This window comes from Gambusia affinis, linkage group LG05 (genome assembly GCF_019740435.1).
Source record: "Gambusia affinis linkage group LG05, SWU_Gaff_1.0, whole genome shotgun sequence".
Classification (NCBI taxonomy): Eukaryota; Metazoa; Chordata; class Actinopteri; order Cyprinodontiformes; family Poeciliidae; genus Gambusia; species Gambusia affinis.
Window position 1 is genome coordinate 2624190 of NC_057872.1, and position 13993 is coordinate 2638182.

The following is a 13993-nucleotide window of genomic DNA, read 5'->3' on the forward strand; positions in this document are numbered from 1 at the left end:
TTTTTACCACCTCCTAATGTTGGACTGAGATCTGGTGACTGTGGAGGCCATTAGAGGACAGTGAATCATTGCCATGTTCAAGAAAGCAGTTTGAGATGCTCTAAGCTTCATGATGAGGAATTTTTCCTTGCTGGAAGTAGTCTACAGAATACAGGTATACTGTTACACAGGGAAAGACATGGTCATCATCAGCATTCAGGTTGGCTAAATGTGTTGGGTGTTCAGAGATGGAATGTATACCTTGGTGAGTCTGATTATTAGAGCTAATGTTGCCTTTCTATGATCTGATCTACCAATTGTCAAAACTATAGTTAAAAGCAGCTAAACATGGGGTCTTTCTAATTTACAGGAGTGAATTTCATTTTATTGGACCATAAACACAAAAGGCATGAAGCAACCAGACAACTCCAGTAACATTCATTTCAATATTTTTTTACTGTGTACAAAATGACAAATAAATACTTGAATGGTATGGGGTGATAACAAAATGTGTGATGTTCAGTATAAAAAAAAAAATATCCTCTGATACTGATCCTCCTGGTGTCATCAAGCAACCAACCTGACAAGGAATCGGTAAACAATCAGTTGGTGAATCTTCCTTCGTGAAGATTTCCTTACATTATTAAAATCATTTTCATATGCATTAGGGAAGCTGCTCTGCTTCTGCCATTACTACAGACAGACTCTGCTTTAACACGAGGATGGATGTAAACTAAACTTGTGTCTGTGGGGCGACCTGGACCAGAGACATCCTCACTACCCCGACTGGGAGAACCTTTGAGGTAGATGTGGGTGAAGATAGTCCAGTCCGTAGAAGGCCGAAAACTTTGACCTAATAAAAATATGATTTGGCCAGATAAAGGTTGTGCACAATTGTGAACCAACTAGCATTTTTATGTAAAACTATCAGCAATACCAGTAATTATGAAGGAAATTATTTCCTGTCAGAAGTAACTGTATTCAAACAAAACCAAGATGTATATTCTACAGGGAAGTTGGCAGGTTTCTTGTTTTGTTCTGCTTTTTTTCACTGTGACCAGTTCCTATTTCATGTAAAAGTCAGACATGAGATGAAACTCACAAGTAATTTCTCTCACATAAAACATGACAAATTAAGACCAAAGGAAAACTGTAATCCTGGAGAATTTCCAGCAGATGGCCCAAGTCTGTGTCTGCAACATGTGACAAAGAAAATCACTAGAAGGTTTCAGTTGGAAAGGAAGGCACTTCGGTTAAACAAAAAGCGGTTTCATTTAAACAGGAAGCTGTAGGAAATCCTTTCTGAGTTCCAAGATGGATTTGCAGTTCATCTATGAATTGAGCTGTATTGGGTTTTTTTATAATGTAGCATTTACTCTGAAAAAAATTAAATAAAGTCTTTCTATTGTAACTTAACTTTGTTGTAGTAAAATGTATGAAGAGTTTTGACTAGTTTGTATTTAATGTTTTCAGTAGGCCGTGAGAAAGAGTTGAATTTTATCTCCATCAATCTAGACTTTGATTAATGTTCCTCCTGGCCTCCCATTTGTTGGGCCCTTAAAGGGATCCAGAGACTTTGAGAGGCGTTTTTCATATATTTAAATAAAATATTGTCACACAGATGTCACCATGCTAGAAGAGTATGCTAGGTGCTATGGCGCTAGCTCTGTCCAGCTAAAACTGTCTTTTTTGCACAATGAGCAAGGTTCACCCCTTTCAATTTGAACTGGAGCGTTGAAATAAAAGGTGATGTAAAAATGATGAGGAGAAATTAAAATGATGAGGACTGAACAGGAGAGAGTCGGCTGAAAAAGCTGCTGTTTGTGCTGCTGCTGCTGCCTGTTAATGCTAACCTAGAAGAAGAGCGTTAGCTGCAAAGAGCTCCAGTTTCTAACTCAAGCTGTGCACGATGAACACACGGTTAAAAAATTTAAAAAATGTGGGTGTGTTACAGAGACATAAGATTGAATCGTTGTCATGCAAAACATCCATTCATTATCTTCCAATTTTTGATTTCATGCCAACTCCTGCTAATGGTGTTAGCTCTAGCTAACATAGTGAACCCAGATATCTTGTGTATAGCTGCACATCAAAACTTTAAGACAGTTTGCCCCAGCCCAGGTGTTTTCTGCCCTTGTCAGCCTCCTTGACCTTGACTTCTTGTGTTTAGTTCAAAGGCTCAATTCCATATAACCTGCCCACATCAGCGGCCCAGCATGCATAGCGCAGCTGAAAAAATGACAAGCTACATAGGTGAAAGATAGAAGTAGATATACAAGTAATTATGAGATTTTACATATCACAACGCTTTCAGAAAAATTGCAACATATTTCGGGCCACCGAGTTCAACTAGCCGTCGATCCCTTTATCAGAGAGTTGATGACGACTGACATGCAGACATTTTGATTCCAGAACATCATGTTTAGAGTGAACTGATGTTTCTGATCACATCAGAAACTACATCCCAACTGAATCCCAGTGCTTGTTTCTGTGAACACAGAGTCCATCCTGCTCAACTCGTGGACAACAGGAAGTGATGTTGTCGAGTTGGTTGAAGCGCAGCAGAAAACGTGTTTGTGTTTCTGATCCATGAAGAGCACAGTCGTCCTGTCAGTGGAACAGGAGTCGTTTCTCCGACTCAAACCGCTTCTGTTCCTCCTCAGTGAGCTGGTTTCCTTTCACACTGTGGAAACATGAGTCATCAGACACACAGTTCACACACATACACAGAGACAACGGGTGCTCATCCAAACACTGCTCACAGCTGACTGGACTGATATCACTTCAGCTTGAATTTATCTTAACGCTAAATTATCAGTGTTCTGAAATGACACATTTACACTCACTATGAAAACTTTAATATGTATGTATTTTAACCAATTTTTTTTACGTTTCAAAAACAAAATGTTGTTTAGTCTCCTGGTCAGCAGTCTTCCATAACTTTTAGTCCAATCCAGTTTATTTACATGGGGCCAATTAACAACAGATATGTCACACAATAAAAATAAAATAACTTAGAAGTTTAGAGATCCCTATTTAACCTTTACTATTATTATGTTTTGAAGCAGTAATTGTACCATACTTGGTTATGACAAAGCTTCTAACAGATCAATAGATCACTTAATGTCAAACCTCATAATATTGATTTGAATAGAAACATTTTCTAAACAGATTTCAACTGGTTTCATTGTGTGTGTTTTACATCATTACATGTTTTTAAACATGATGTCATTTATGGAGGCATTTGCTTTGATTTCTATGTATGAGTCGATAACTTAGGTTATTACTGGCATGTGGCGTAAACATGAGGAATATTAGTAATACATTTACCAAGAAAATCGATGGTAGCAGCTTCATCACCTTGACCACGCTCAGGTCAAATAGAACCTTTTCACCCTCAGGTACAGATTCAGTAGTATGAAGTATAAAACAACCAGACTGATAAAGACTTTCTATCCTGGAGAAATCTCAGTGATTCAAACATCCAGGTCAAACATTCTTGTAACACCAAGTAAACTCGTACTGTACTGTTGACTGCTCCACTATTTATGTGCGAAGAAAAGCATGACTGCATTTTAAATATTCTATCTGCACCTCAACAGTCAGTTTCCTCCTTACTGTGGAGGGAACCATCATCAGGTTCCAGCCATATTGACCTTACCTAACAGATATTATCCACACCAAACCCAAAATGTGTTTTTATGAACCACACAGAGCTGATCAGAGAGCGTGAAGCCGGAGGCTGTTTTAACAAGTGAACAAACCATGACATAAACCCTTAGATCAGTGGTGCCTAAAGCCGGTCCTCTGGGGCCGGCATGTTTTAGTTCTCTCCCTGGTGGTAGATCGCTTATATGGTGGTTTAATCTCACCAGATCTCCTTGAGCTTGGAGTTGGAAGCTAGTGCTTCAGCTAAGTGTTGGATCCCAGCAGCTGTGAACCTGTTGTTGATCAACCTGCAGACAGAAAAAACACAGTCGGCCGGTGACTTTCTCACAATCGATGGCTGACCGGCAGCAGCGGCACGAGTCCAGTCCGAGTCGTTACGGTGACGCTGCTCTCATGCATGGCTGGTTTCCTCACCAGAGGTGGCTCAGTCCAGTGTTGGCCTGGATTAACTCGGCCCAGTGCGGAGCTGAATCGTCCATCATCTCATTCTGCACCAACCTGCAGAAAAGAAGAAACAAGAAACACTGAGACAAACACAGCCGGCCTTCTCACCGTGAGCTCCATGTCTGACTGAGCTGCAGTTTAAACCACACAGCTACACAAACTGCATGAAGGACACAGAACATTTTGTTCCTCACTGCCTGACATTAGGTCAGTTTGGATTTACAAAAATACTTAAAATTTTCTTAATGAAATATTGAGAAAGATATTTTTATTAATTTCTTCAAAATCAGAAGTTTTAATCAATTTTCTTGGAATTTGGTGGAATTGTGTTTTAGACTGTGCGACGTGGGTCAAACGTTTTGGGTTTGCTAGAATTCCATAATTCCAAACTGTAATCTGGATTTTATGCTGCTTCTTCATGAATGACCTTTCAGTCCATTTCACAGAGGACAAATACACCCTGTTACCAGCCTCACTGTTGTTGTGCTAATAGGAGTTAGCCTATCATCAAAGCTATTCAAGCCTAAAATGGCATCTGAGAACTATACATGTAGCAGTAGCACAGACGTCCCCAACGCTACAAGAAGTTCCAGAAATGATCAGGAGTTCCTGAAACACTGGAATAGCACTTTGCTCTAACAGATTAAAAACTATAAATGATCTTGTTGATTGCTGTAGAGCTCATATGTCTATTTATTCCATAATTTAGAAGCAAAAAGAGTTACTGGATTTGAAAATGTTTATTACATTGATTTACAGCTTTTGATTAAAATGCTAATAATTTTGATTAATTAATCACAGATGCTACAATTAACAATTTAATAGAGCAGCTCCACTACCTATACAAAACTCCATAGGTGGCCTCCACTTAAAGTCACATCATCATCTGGGCTTTGCCGAGTTCTTTTACCTCCCAGTAACCTGACTGGATGTAAACTTCTGAATTTAAAAAAAGTTCTGGCTCTTGGAAAACACATTTTTTCCTCATCCTAACCGACGTAAAACAGGAATAGATTCGTTTTTCTAACCCTCTGATGGTTCATCTAAAACACATGAACTTCCATACCAGAATATCCTCAGGACTGTGTTCTCCTTCAGTGCTTCTGCCAGACACTTCCCTCCACTGGATGTGATGCCATTGGCTGCCAGGCTGGAGCACAAAGAAAAAACAAACTGTATACATCAGTGTGTGTGGATCACCCTGTGAGTAACTGCTCTGTTGTTGGCCTTTCCTGCTACCTGAGGTTGGTGAGACGTGGGTGATTCTTCAAGGCTTCTGCAAAAGCTTCAGCTCCCTCATCACCGATGCTGTTGCCCCACATCCTAGAGGACAACATCAGTGTTATCTAGTGAACATCTAATCCATATTTAGTTCAACTTTGATGAACTTACCCCAAGTCGAATATGGAAGCACTCTTCTTAACCGCCATGGCCAGATACCTCCCACCCACAGGTGTGATCTTGTTTTTACCGACCCTAAATGTTAATCACAGCATTAAACACCAAAAACACAAAATCTTTTTAAAATCGCTCTTATTAAAGTCATGTGAGATATTGGACTCTTCAGGTGTTTAACATACTTCACAACTGCTAGCTGAGGGCATTCTTCAATGATCTGAGCAACCAGTTTGGCTCCAGCATCAGTGATGTTGTTGTTGTAAAGCCTGAGGAAAGAAAGATGATCAGCTTTAAATCACTGCTCAGATGTTATGACCTGCATAGATACACATGATGGAGTAACACAGAGTCACCGTTCCCCCACATGTTGACCAGCTAGTTGACAGAAGATTCCTCTACTTCTTAATAAAAGACAAAAAACTGAGCCTGTGGAGGACGTAGAAACTACACTGACAAAAAGAAATGGAGCTCCAACTTTAAAAATATGAGTTAATTTGTTAAACCTAATCAAATTAAGTTTGTCAAACTTAAGTTTATTTACATTTGCTTAACATAACCACTTAATACACTTTAATGAACTCAATTTGATTACTTATAATAAAGGATTTTTAAAAGTTGGATCACCTTTTTTTTTCCCAGTGTAGAGAAGCTCCATCAGTCAGTACCGTTTTAAACTCACCGTTAGGAAACTACAAACTGCAGCAGTGATGAGAGCTTCTAAACTAAAATCTGTGGGGGAAAAAATTATCTGCAAAATGCATTTAATTAAAACTACTACTAGTGGAGAGTTGCTATACATCTGTTTTGGTGTATCAAAATCCAAGTAATATGACTATTGTGGCATTATTATCTTTTACTTTTTAGTTTTTAATCAGCATAAAAACTACTCCTACATCAGTTCTTTTGTCTCTCTGCTCTGTCTTCTCAAATCAGTTGGTCATGACTGATGCCCACTTGTACTGATCCAGGTTCTGATTCTGCTGGAGGTTTTCCTCTCCACTCACTACTTGCAGGCTCTGTATAATGCAGTGCTGTAAAGTCAAGGACACAGTGCAGGAGATTGATGCCATGTTCTTGTCCAGGAGGAGTAAATGCTGCAAATCAATGACTTGGTGCAATCTGCTGGGTTTTCTTGCAGAGAAAACTAAGGAATAACTAACACCAGTACATGTTAGTACATGTTGGAAGCTGCAGGTCCTTCCTCCCAGCAGATGTTAGACTTTACAGCTGTTACTGATCGATTTATTCTATTCCAAAAGTCACAATAACACACATTAGAATTTCCGGATGGACCGGGGTGGAAATAGGAAACAGTTCCATGGGTGGAGATGCTCTGTCTCTAAATACTGGTTCGTATTGGAGAAGCTGATGTGGAAACATGGTTACTCACCCCAAAACCTTCACAATCTTGTGTTTGCACAGCTCTTCTGCCAGAACCTCAATACTGCTGTCAGTTAGGTTATTAACACACAACCTGAAGGCAGGAAGGAAATACACAGCGCATTAAATGAGAAAGACTGAATATCAGTCAATACACGCAGATTCTAAAACATCAGTGAATTTACATTCGCATTGTTTTAATCACTGCAGTAAGCTAAAGCTAAGCTAAATCACCAGAATGCTGTATTTTCTTTTTGTCACAATTACTTTTTCTTTTGGTTATAGATTTTCATTTTTCTCCTACAGCATTGATTTCTTGGGATGTTTAGGTCATTTTTTTATTGCTGCATTTCGTTTTCAAATAAAAAGTCAAAAATTATAGCAACTTTTTGGGCAAAGTTAACAGTAAAACTCAGGGCATTTCCACAGTGCTGCTAAGCAAAGAGCACCAGTGATCTGTTTCTAAACGTGGTGTTCTTGTGGTTGCTCTGGCATACGTTGTGCAAAATTTCAGAGGAAGTAGAATCTACCAGAGTATTCTAATGTCTGAGTATAATCAAAACAACTGAACAGTGTAGACCCAACAGTCAAAACAATGACAGCAGTGTATGTGAGAGTTGAGGAGGACATTTCAGTTTTTTGAGCCCAGTTTAAAAAAATAAAAATCACATGAGCCAACATGCAACTGTATTATAGACCACGCAGAATAATTTTGTTGAGCCAATGAAACTGTGTTTTTTCCCTCTTTACCTCATTTTGCAATAACACTCACACAAAAAGTGTGATTGTTTTGCTTTCTGCTCTCAGCCACCGTTCTAACCTGCCTCTCTGTGAAACATGTAAGCAGCTGAATCAGAAGTCAATTAAAATTAGGATCTTCATAGTGACATTTACAGAGGAGGGAAACTGCTTTTTCTGTTTTTAATCAACACACAATTACCTGGAACTGCAATAAAATATGTTAGAAGATGAATTATTAAGGAGTATATCAAAACAAAAAAAATGCAAAATAGGCTTGTCACAAAGCTGGACAATAATATTAAAATTTTGAGACCATTTTCAAGTAATATATTGATAAAGGCATAATAATGTAAGTTTGCACTCCCAAATACTATTGAACCTTAATTTTGAATAGAACATGCCACACTACAACTGGAAGAGATTTTAAATAGCCAAAATAAAAAACAGCATCCATGCATTTTCTTACACCTTTGTCCCTAGTGGGGTCAGGAGGGGTGCTGGTGCCTATCTCAAGCAAGACATTTCAGGCGAGAGATCGGGTCACCCTGGACAGGTCGCCAGAATGTCACAGGGCAACACAGAGGCAGACAGGACAAACAACCATGCACACACACACACACACACTCACACTTTAGGAGAATTTAGAGACCTGACAGTCGTAGTTTTGTGATTAGAAGCCGGAGTACCTGGAAAGAACCCACCATGCAGAGGGAGAACATCTAAACTCCATGCAAAAAGACCCGGACAATAACAAGGAACAAACACAACACAACAACCAAAAGCAATAAATCAAAAACAAACACAACTGAAACCATAAATCCATTGGATTATGAAAAAATATTAATCATCATTTTAATTTATCATGCAATTTAACTGATTAACTGATTATTGTGACAGGCTTAAGCTACTGCTAGCCTGGGTCATCATCACCAGGAGCAAAAGTTGAAGATTGAACTTATATGAGAAATCTATTTTACTCTGTTGAAACAAAGAAAGAGTTAATACAAGGAGCTGCATGGGCAATAAACTTTAAGTAGCTGCCCAAAACACTGCAAAGACTGCAGCTTCCTGGATGTTACTGCTACATGAGTTAAATACAATATAGCACTTTGAACTCAGAAGATATAAGTTCATGAAACTTGGAGAGTTTCATGAACTGTGGAGAGGGACTGGGGGGTTGGGTCCTGCAAATTATGTTTAGCAGTCAATGGGTAATGGGTGCACAAGCTGGACAGGTTGCCAGCCCATTACAGGGCAAACAGAAAGCTGTAGTGAAAAAGACATCTTTCATACCTCACAATTGTCATCTTGCAAAACGAGGGCTGGAGCTGCTTCACCCCATAGTCACTGATATTGTTGTTGTCCATGTCGAGTCCCAGGAGCTTCTGACGGTGCTGCAGCACAAAGTTTATGGCCGTGCAGTCACCCGAGTACACGTTACAGTAGCCCAGCTTGATAAAACCCGCGGTGATGCCTTTTGCTGTCATCTTAGCAATGTCTTTGCTCCCTGTCTCAAAGATGCATCGTAGTATCCAAAGAAAGTGGGGCAAGACGTGAACTTTCTTCTCTCCGTCAGCAGTATGACAGGGTAAGCCCTCCAGGTGAACCTTGACGCTACTGGACAAGTAAGCCTTCAACAAGGCTCGTTTTTTCTTCAATAAAACAGGAGATACCAGTAGTCCCATCAGACTTGCTTGAGTCTTTGACAGCAGTCCACTCAGGAACAGATTTGTGAACTGCAGGTGCTCGTTTGTTGAGAAGGGCCTCTTTTCGCGAGGCTTCACAAAGCCCGTGGTACAAAAAGCTAAAGGGAGACAGCAGGGGTCTCTCCTCCTGCTGCATTCTGTGAAGAACTTGAGGATGGAGTTGCCAGAAGTCTGCTTGTCCAACACAAGAGCAAATGCAGCCAAAAACGACTGGAGGGTGATGTGGATGAACTCGAAGGTGGCGGGGGCATCACTGGCGTCAAACTCATGAATGGGTCTGAGGAAACCTAGGGCCATATCGTCCTCTGTGAGACCACACTCACTGATCTCCTCTTGGCTGCACAGAAAACTTCCTCTCTCCAAACCCTGCAAAGCCAGCTTAGCAAACCCAGCAAGGGGCCTGAGCCCCACCCTGAATGTCTCCGAGGTGCAGCGGGTGCTTTTCTTCAGCAGGGGAGAAGCGGGGGTGGCCAAGCGGCTGAGGAACACCTCAGACAACAGGAGGAATATGTCTGTTAGAGTGATGCTGGTTTCAGGCAGATGAAAGGTGTCATGCATCGTATGCAGGTGCCGAAAACTTTTGAATACAATCCAGCTGAAGAGTGGAGTGGAACACAGGCCACAGAGGTGAGGGCTGGCGTCCAGCTGAACTGACACCAGGTCCCGGTGCTCCTGTTCCTTGAACTGCAGTTTGATGTACGTCTTTAGGTGGTCTGGAGAAAATCCACGCAAAACTACTTTCTTCTTAATGACTCGACTTTGCAACTCAATCCCAGTTCGGGTCGTCAGTATTTTTTTGGAGCCCTTAAGTAGTTTTCCACAGAGCAAGCTGAGGAGCAACTGCAAGGAGTTTGCCTTGTCTTCTGGAGACACAACTTCAGGAACATTCATCAGGTCTATGTCCTCCTGAATTTCATCATAGCCATCAAAAGTAAACACGACCTTATCAGGGAAGCGCAGGATATAATCAAACACTTCATTATCTGGATCATGATCTGGGTAACAATTGTATTTGAATAAAAGGTCTCTGAGGGACATCTGCTCTGCTTCCTTGAAGATGCTGAACATCCTACAGCGAAACTTGAAAAAGAAGATGGCGTCTGTCTGCAGCTCCCTTTTGGACCAGAGGTTCTGGAGCTTCTGCAGAAGGATGGACTTTCCAACACCCGCATCCCCCATTACATAGATGATTTCACCTTGGGGATTAAAGACCCCATCTTCTCCAAGAAGCTGGTTCAGACTCTGTATGAAGCCAAGGCTTTCATTAGCGTCGTTGAACAACTCCATCACAGTGTCTGTGTAGAGATCCTCCAATCGGGTCTCATCTTGCTGCCCATAAGACATGATGAAGCTAGTGTCTCGGCTCATCTCATGTCGCTGCTTCTCACAGTACCTGCTGACTTAAGGGAAAAGCACATTCACTAAGTCTCTGTTGGCTGATAAAAAAATAATTTTTTTCCCGTATTAAAGGAGTAATGTCTCAGCAAGATGTAGAGAAACTAATACATGAGTTTATCTTTATAGTTGCATTAATTATTGCAACAGTGTCTTCTCAGGTCTGCCTAAAAAATCAAACCTCCAGCTACAGCTGATCCAGAATGCTGCTGCTGGTGTTCTGAATAAAACCAGGAAGATAGAGTACATCAACCCAGTTCTAAAGTCCTTCCACTGACAGAATAGACTTTAACATACTGTTGTTAGTTTATAAATCACTAAACAGCTTAGCACCACAATATATTATAGCTCTGCTGTTGCAGTATCAATCTTCCAGACCTCTCAGGTCTTCTGGTTCTGATCTGCTCTGCTCCCCAGGACCACAACCAAACATGAAGAAGAAGCACTCAGCTTCTACACTGCACAAATCTGGAACAGAATTCCAGAAAACTGCTAAAACGCTGAGTTTCTTTAAACACATACTAAAAATCCACCTGGTTAGAGTTGCTTTCGAAGCATAACAAATAAAACATTAATCAACATTTTGATGTGTAACGACACTTATCAAAATGTAATGTTTGAATTGTTGATTTTTGTGTTTTTATGTTGCAAAGCACTTTAAACTACCTTCTTGTTGAAATGAGCTGCAAAAATAAACTTGATTGATTGATCTAAAAGTAGGGATGTATTGAAAGATCTCTGTTTCCTACAATTCAAGAGCAAATTATGTTCTTCTGAAACAGAGTGACCATAACGTGGGTGGACAGAACAGTAGAAACACGCCTTAGTCATAGGACATACTTTGCACTGATTTATTTGCATTTGTAACACTTACTAGGGTCGGTGTTCACCACTTTCATCTCTTCCATGTCTCTGCTTGGCTTGTAGTTGATCTCTTTTAACCATGGCTGCAGGTCTATATACGCGTCACGTATTTTATATATGATAAAAACAAAGTATTCACAGGCATCCTCTCCTTTGCACTGAACCAGCTCCAGGATTTTGCGCACCTGGAAAATGAAAATGTTAACACGGAAACTTTAAGATGTTATTGGGTGTATTCATAGATGAGTGGAACGGAAGGTGTCCCAGCCAGGACGCCCAACCTGGTTTGGTTTGGTGACGGTTCGTTGAACGATCTCCACGTCTTCCTCGCAGAAGAAGCGGTTGGCCAGCAGGTTATCCAGGAGGCACTGAATGCTCCTGAGCGTGGACACCAGCAGCTCTCTGTGGCACGTGAGGAGGTCAATGCACGACACTCTGGCTTCCTCTACCTGACCCATTGTTAACGGTCAGTCACCCTCTGTGGAACAGCAACAGACCAGACTTTGGCCAGTAGCATGACAAAACTAGTTTGTATCAGAAAAAAACTGATCAAAAGCTAAATGCTACAAAATGTCAAAAGAGTAGTGAACTACTTTTTATCTTTTAATAATATTTTAATTAGTCCACATCAAACCCTTCATTTGCCTTTTGTCTATATGGGTTTCTAGTTGGTGTGCACAATCTGGGTGAGTTTGAGTTATAAACTAATAATCAGATATTTTCCATCAGGATTTTATGACATGGTTCTGTCACTCTGCCACCACCATATTCCACTGTAGGATGATGGATTTCTTTGTTTCACATGGAGCCAAATTGGTTTCCTTTTTCTTTTCTTACAAAATCATTTTTGAAACCTATGCCTTGGGTTTATTCAAGTTATATTTATCTGATTTAAAAATTGATTGGAGAATCTTAAGTGTGGAGAGAGGAATGCAAAACCTGAAATAAATATGTAAAAGGATAACGCTTGAAAGCACATCATGAATGATTACAGATGACTACACAATTTAAAAACCTGTGAGAATTTATGGATTTTTAAATGTTTGAATAAGCACAGATGAAGTAAAATCTTCTGCTATTTGTAAAAAGTTAATTAGCAACATAATTCTGATTTTAAAAAAAACAATTACGCAGAACCTCAAATGCAATAAAATGTCAAAGAGAGGAAGATTGAATATAAAGCAAAGCTTTACATCTACAGATGCCTGGCTGGCTCAGAAATGACCTCAGATCACTTACAGATGATTTCACTCCAACTCTGATAGTCAAAAATAAATAGACTAGATTTTTATGACACAGAATGTGTCACAGAATGTGTCATAAAAATCATCTCTTCATAAGATAATTTTACAGAGTAAGCTATGATACATATATTGTATTAATTTTCTAAGTATTCATGCCATTAAATTTCAACAAAATACTTTTACATTCATAATTAAGTATGTGAAAGAGGGTATTATTGTCATTTATCAAGTATAAACAAATTAGCCTACATTGTAGGTGGAAAAAAATTACGACTCTAGAGACACTAGAGGGCGTTGTAACACCGCTAGACCACAGAACTGCAGGTTCTGAGAAGTTCTGACCTAGCCGTCATCAAAAGTATTAAACTTGCTCAGATTCTTATCTTGGACAATTTTTTCTGCCTTTAACACATCAGTAATGGCAATACAACGTTGCCCTACATTGCAGTTGTGTGATTATAAAAGCAACAACAACAACAACAAAGAAAAACAACAACAAAAAGAACAAAACATGTTAAGCCTGAAATCATCTCATATGTTCCAACATCTACGCTACAATAATGATTCTTATCCCAAAATGCCAAAAGTAGAATAACAACATACTGATTTTGACCCAGTCACTACGGCTGTAAACAGAGATACAGACCTTGAAGCGAACACCGCTGCTCGACCTCCTAGTCCGGACCGGTTTTAGCTAAGAAAACAGCCGAACTTATTGCAGTCCAGTCTCATTTTACTGTGCTGTGACTCCGAACACTATGTCATTTCAGATAAACTGCCATGTCGAAATGAAAGTAAGAGGAGCGATTTCTCCAACAACACCCGCCTGAGGAAGTGAAACGGTTCAGGAAAACTGCGTCACTTCTCTCCAGGACCTCAAACAACAGCCATGAGGTGTTCAGGAACACCCTGACATGTGACAGAGGTAACACAGGTGAAGCATCAAACTGCACAACATAAAACTGATAAAACGTTTTATTTAGCTCTACCTTGTTGTTATGGCCACACCCCTTTTAAAGGACAAGATTTTGTTTATATAAAACTGACGCCTGGAACACTGTAGAAACAGCAATGACATAACTTTAACTATTTCAGATGTAATAAAATCTAGATAAATTACATTTCAGCAGTCAATATCTGTGTGCAACACGTAGATCAGATGAGCACTGTTTT

General features: G+C 39.9%; 1 protein-coding gene across 2 annotated transcripts; it reads right to left on the reverse strand.

The window, feature by feature from the left end:
* Positions 1-416: 416 nt before the first annotated feature.
* On the reverse strand, positions 417-13755 carry nod1 (nucleotide-binding oligomerization domain containing 1). 2 transcript variants are annotated; one of them, XM_044117270.1, is made up of 12 exons: positions 13467-13755; positions 11858-12054; positions 11587-11761; positions 8905-10717; positions 6881-6964; positions 5673-5756; positions 5485-5568; positions 5332-5415; positions 5159-5242; positions 4063-4146; positions 3852-3935; positions 417-2662 (listed from the first exon to the last, which is right to left on the reverse strand). In XM_044117270.1, the coding sequence occupies exons 2-12, from the start codon at positions 12032-12034 to the stop codon at positions 2590-2592; spliced, it is 2826 nt and encodes a 941-aa protein (XP_043973205.1). In that variant the 5' UTR covers positions 12035-12054; positions 13467-13755; the 3' UTR covers positions 417-2589. The 2 variants fall into 2 exon arrangements, with proteins under 2 accessions (XP_043973205.1, XP_043973206.1); XM_044117271.1 differs by lacking the exon at positions 13467-13755 and having other exon boundaries at positions 8905-10713; positions 11858-11980.
* Between the last annotated feature and the right edge of the window lie 238 nt (positions 13756-13993).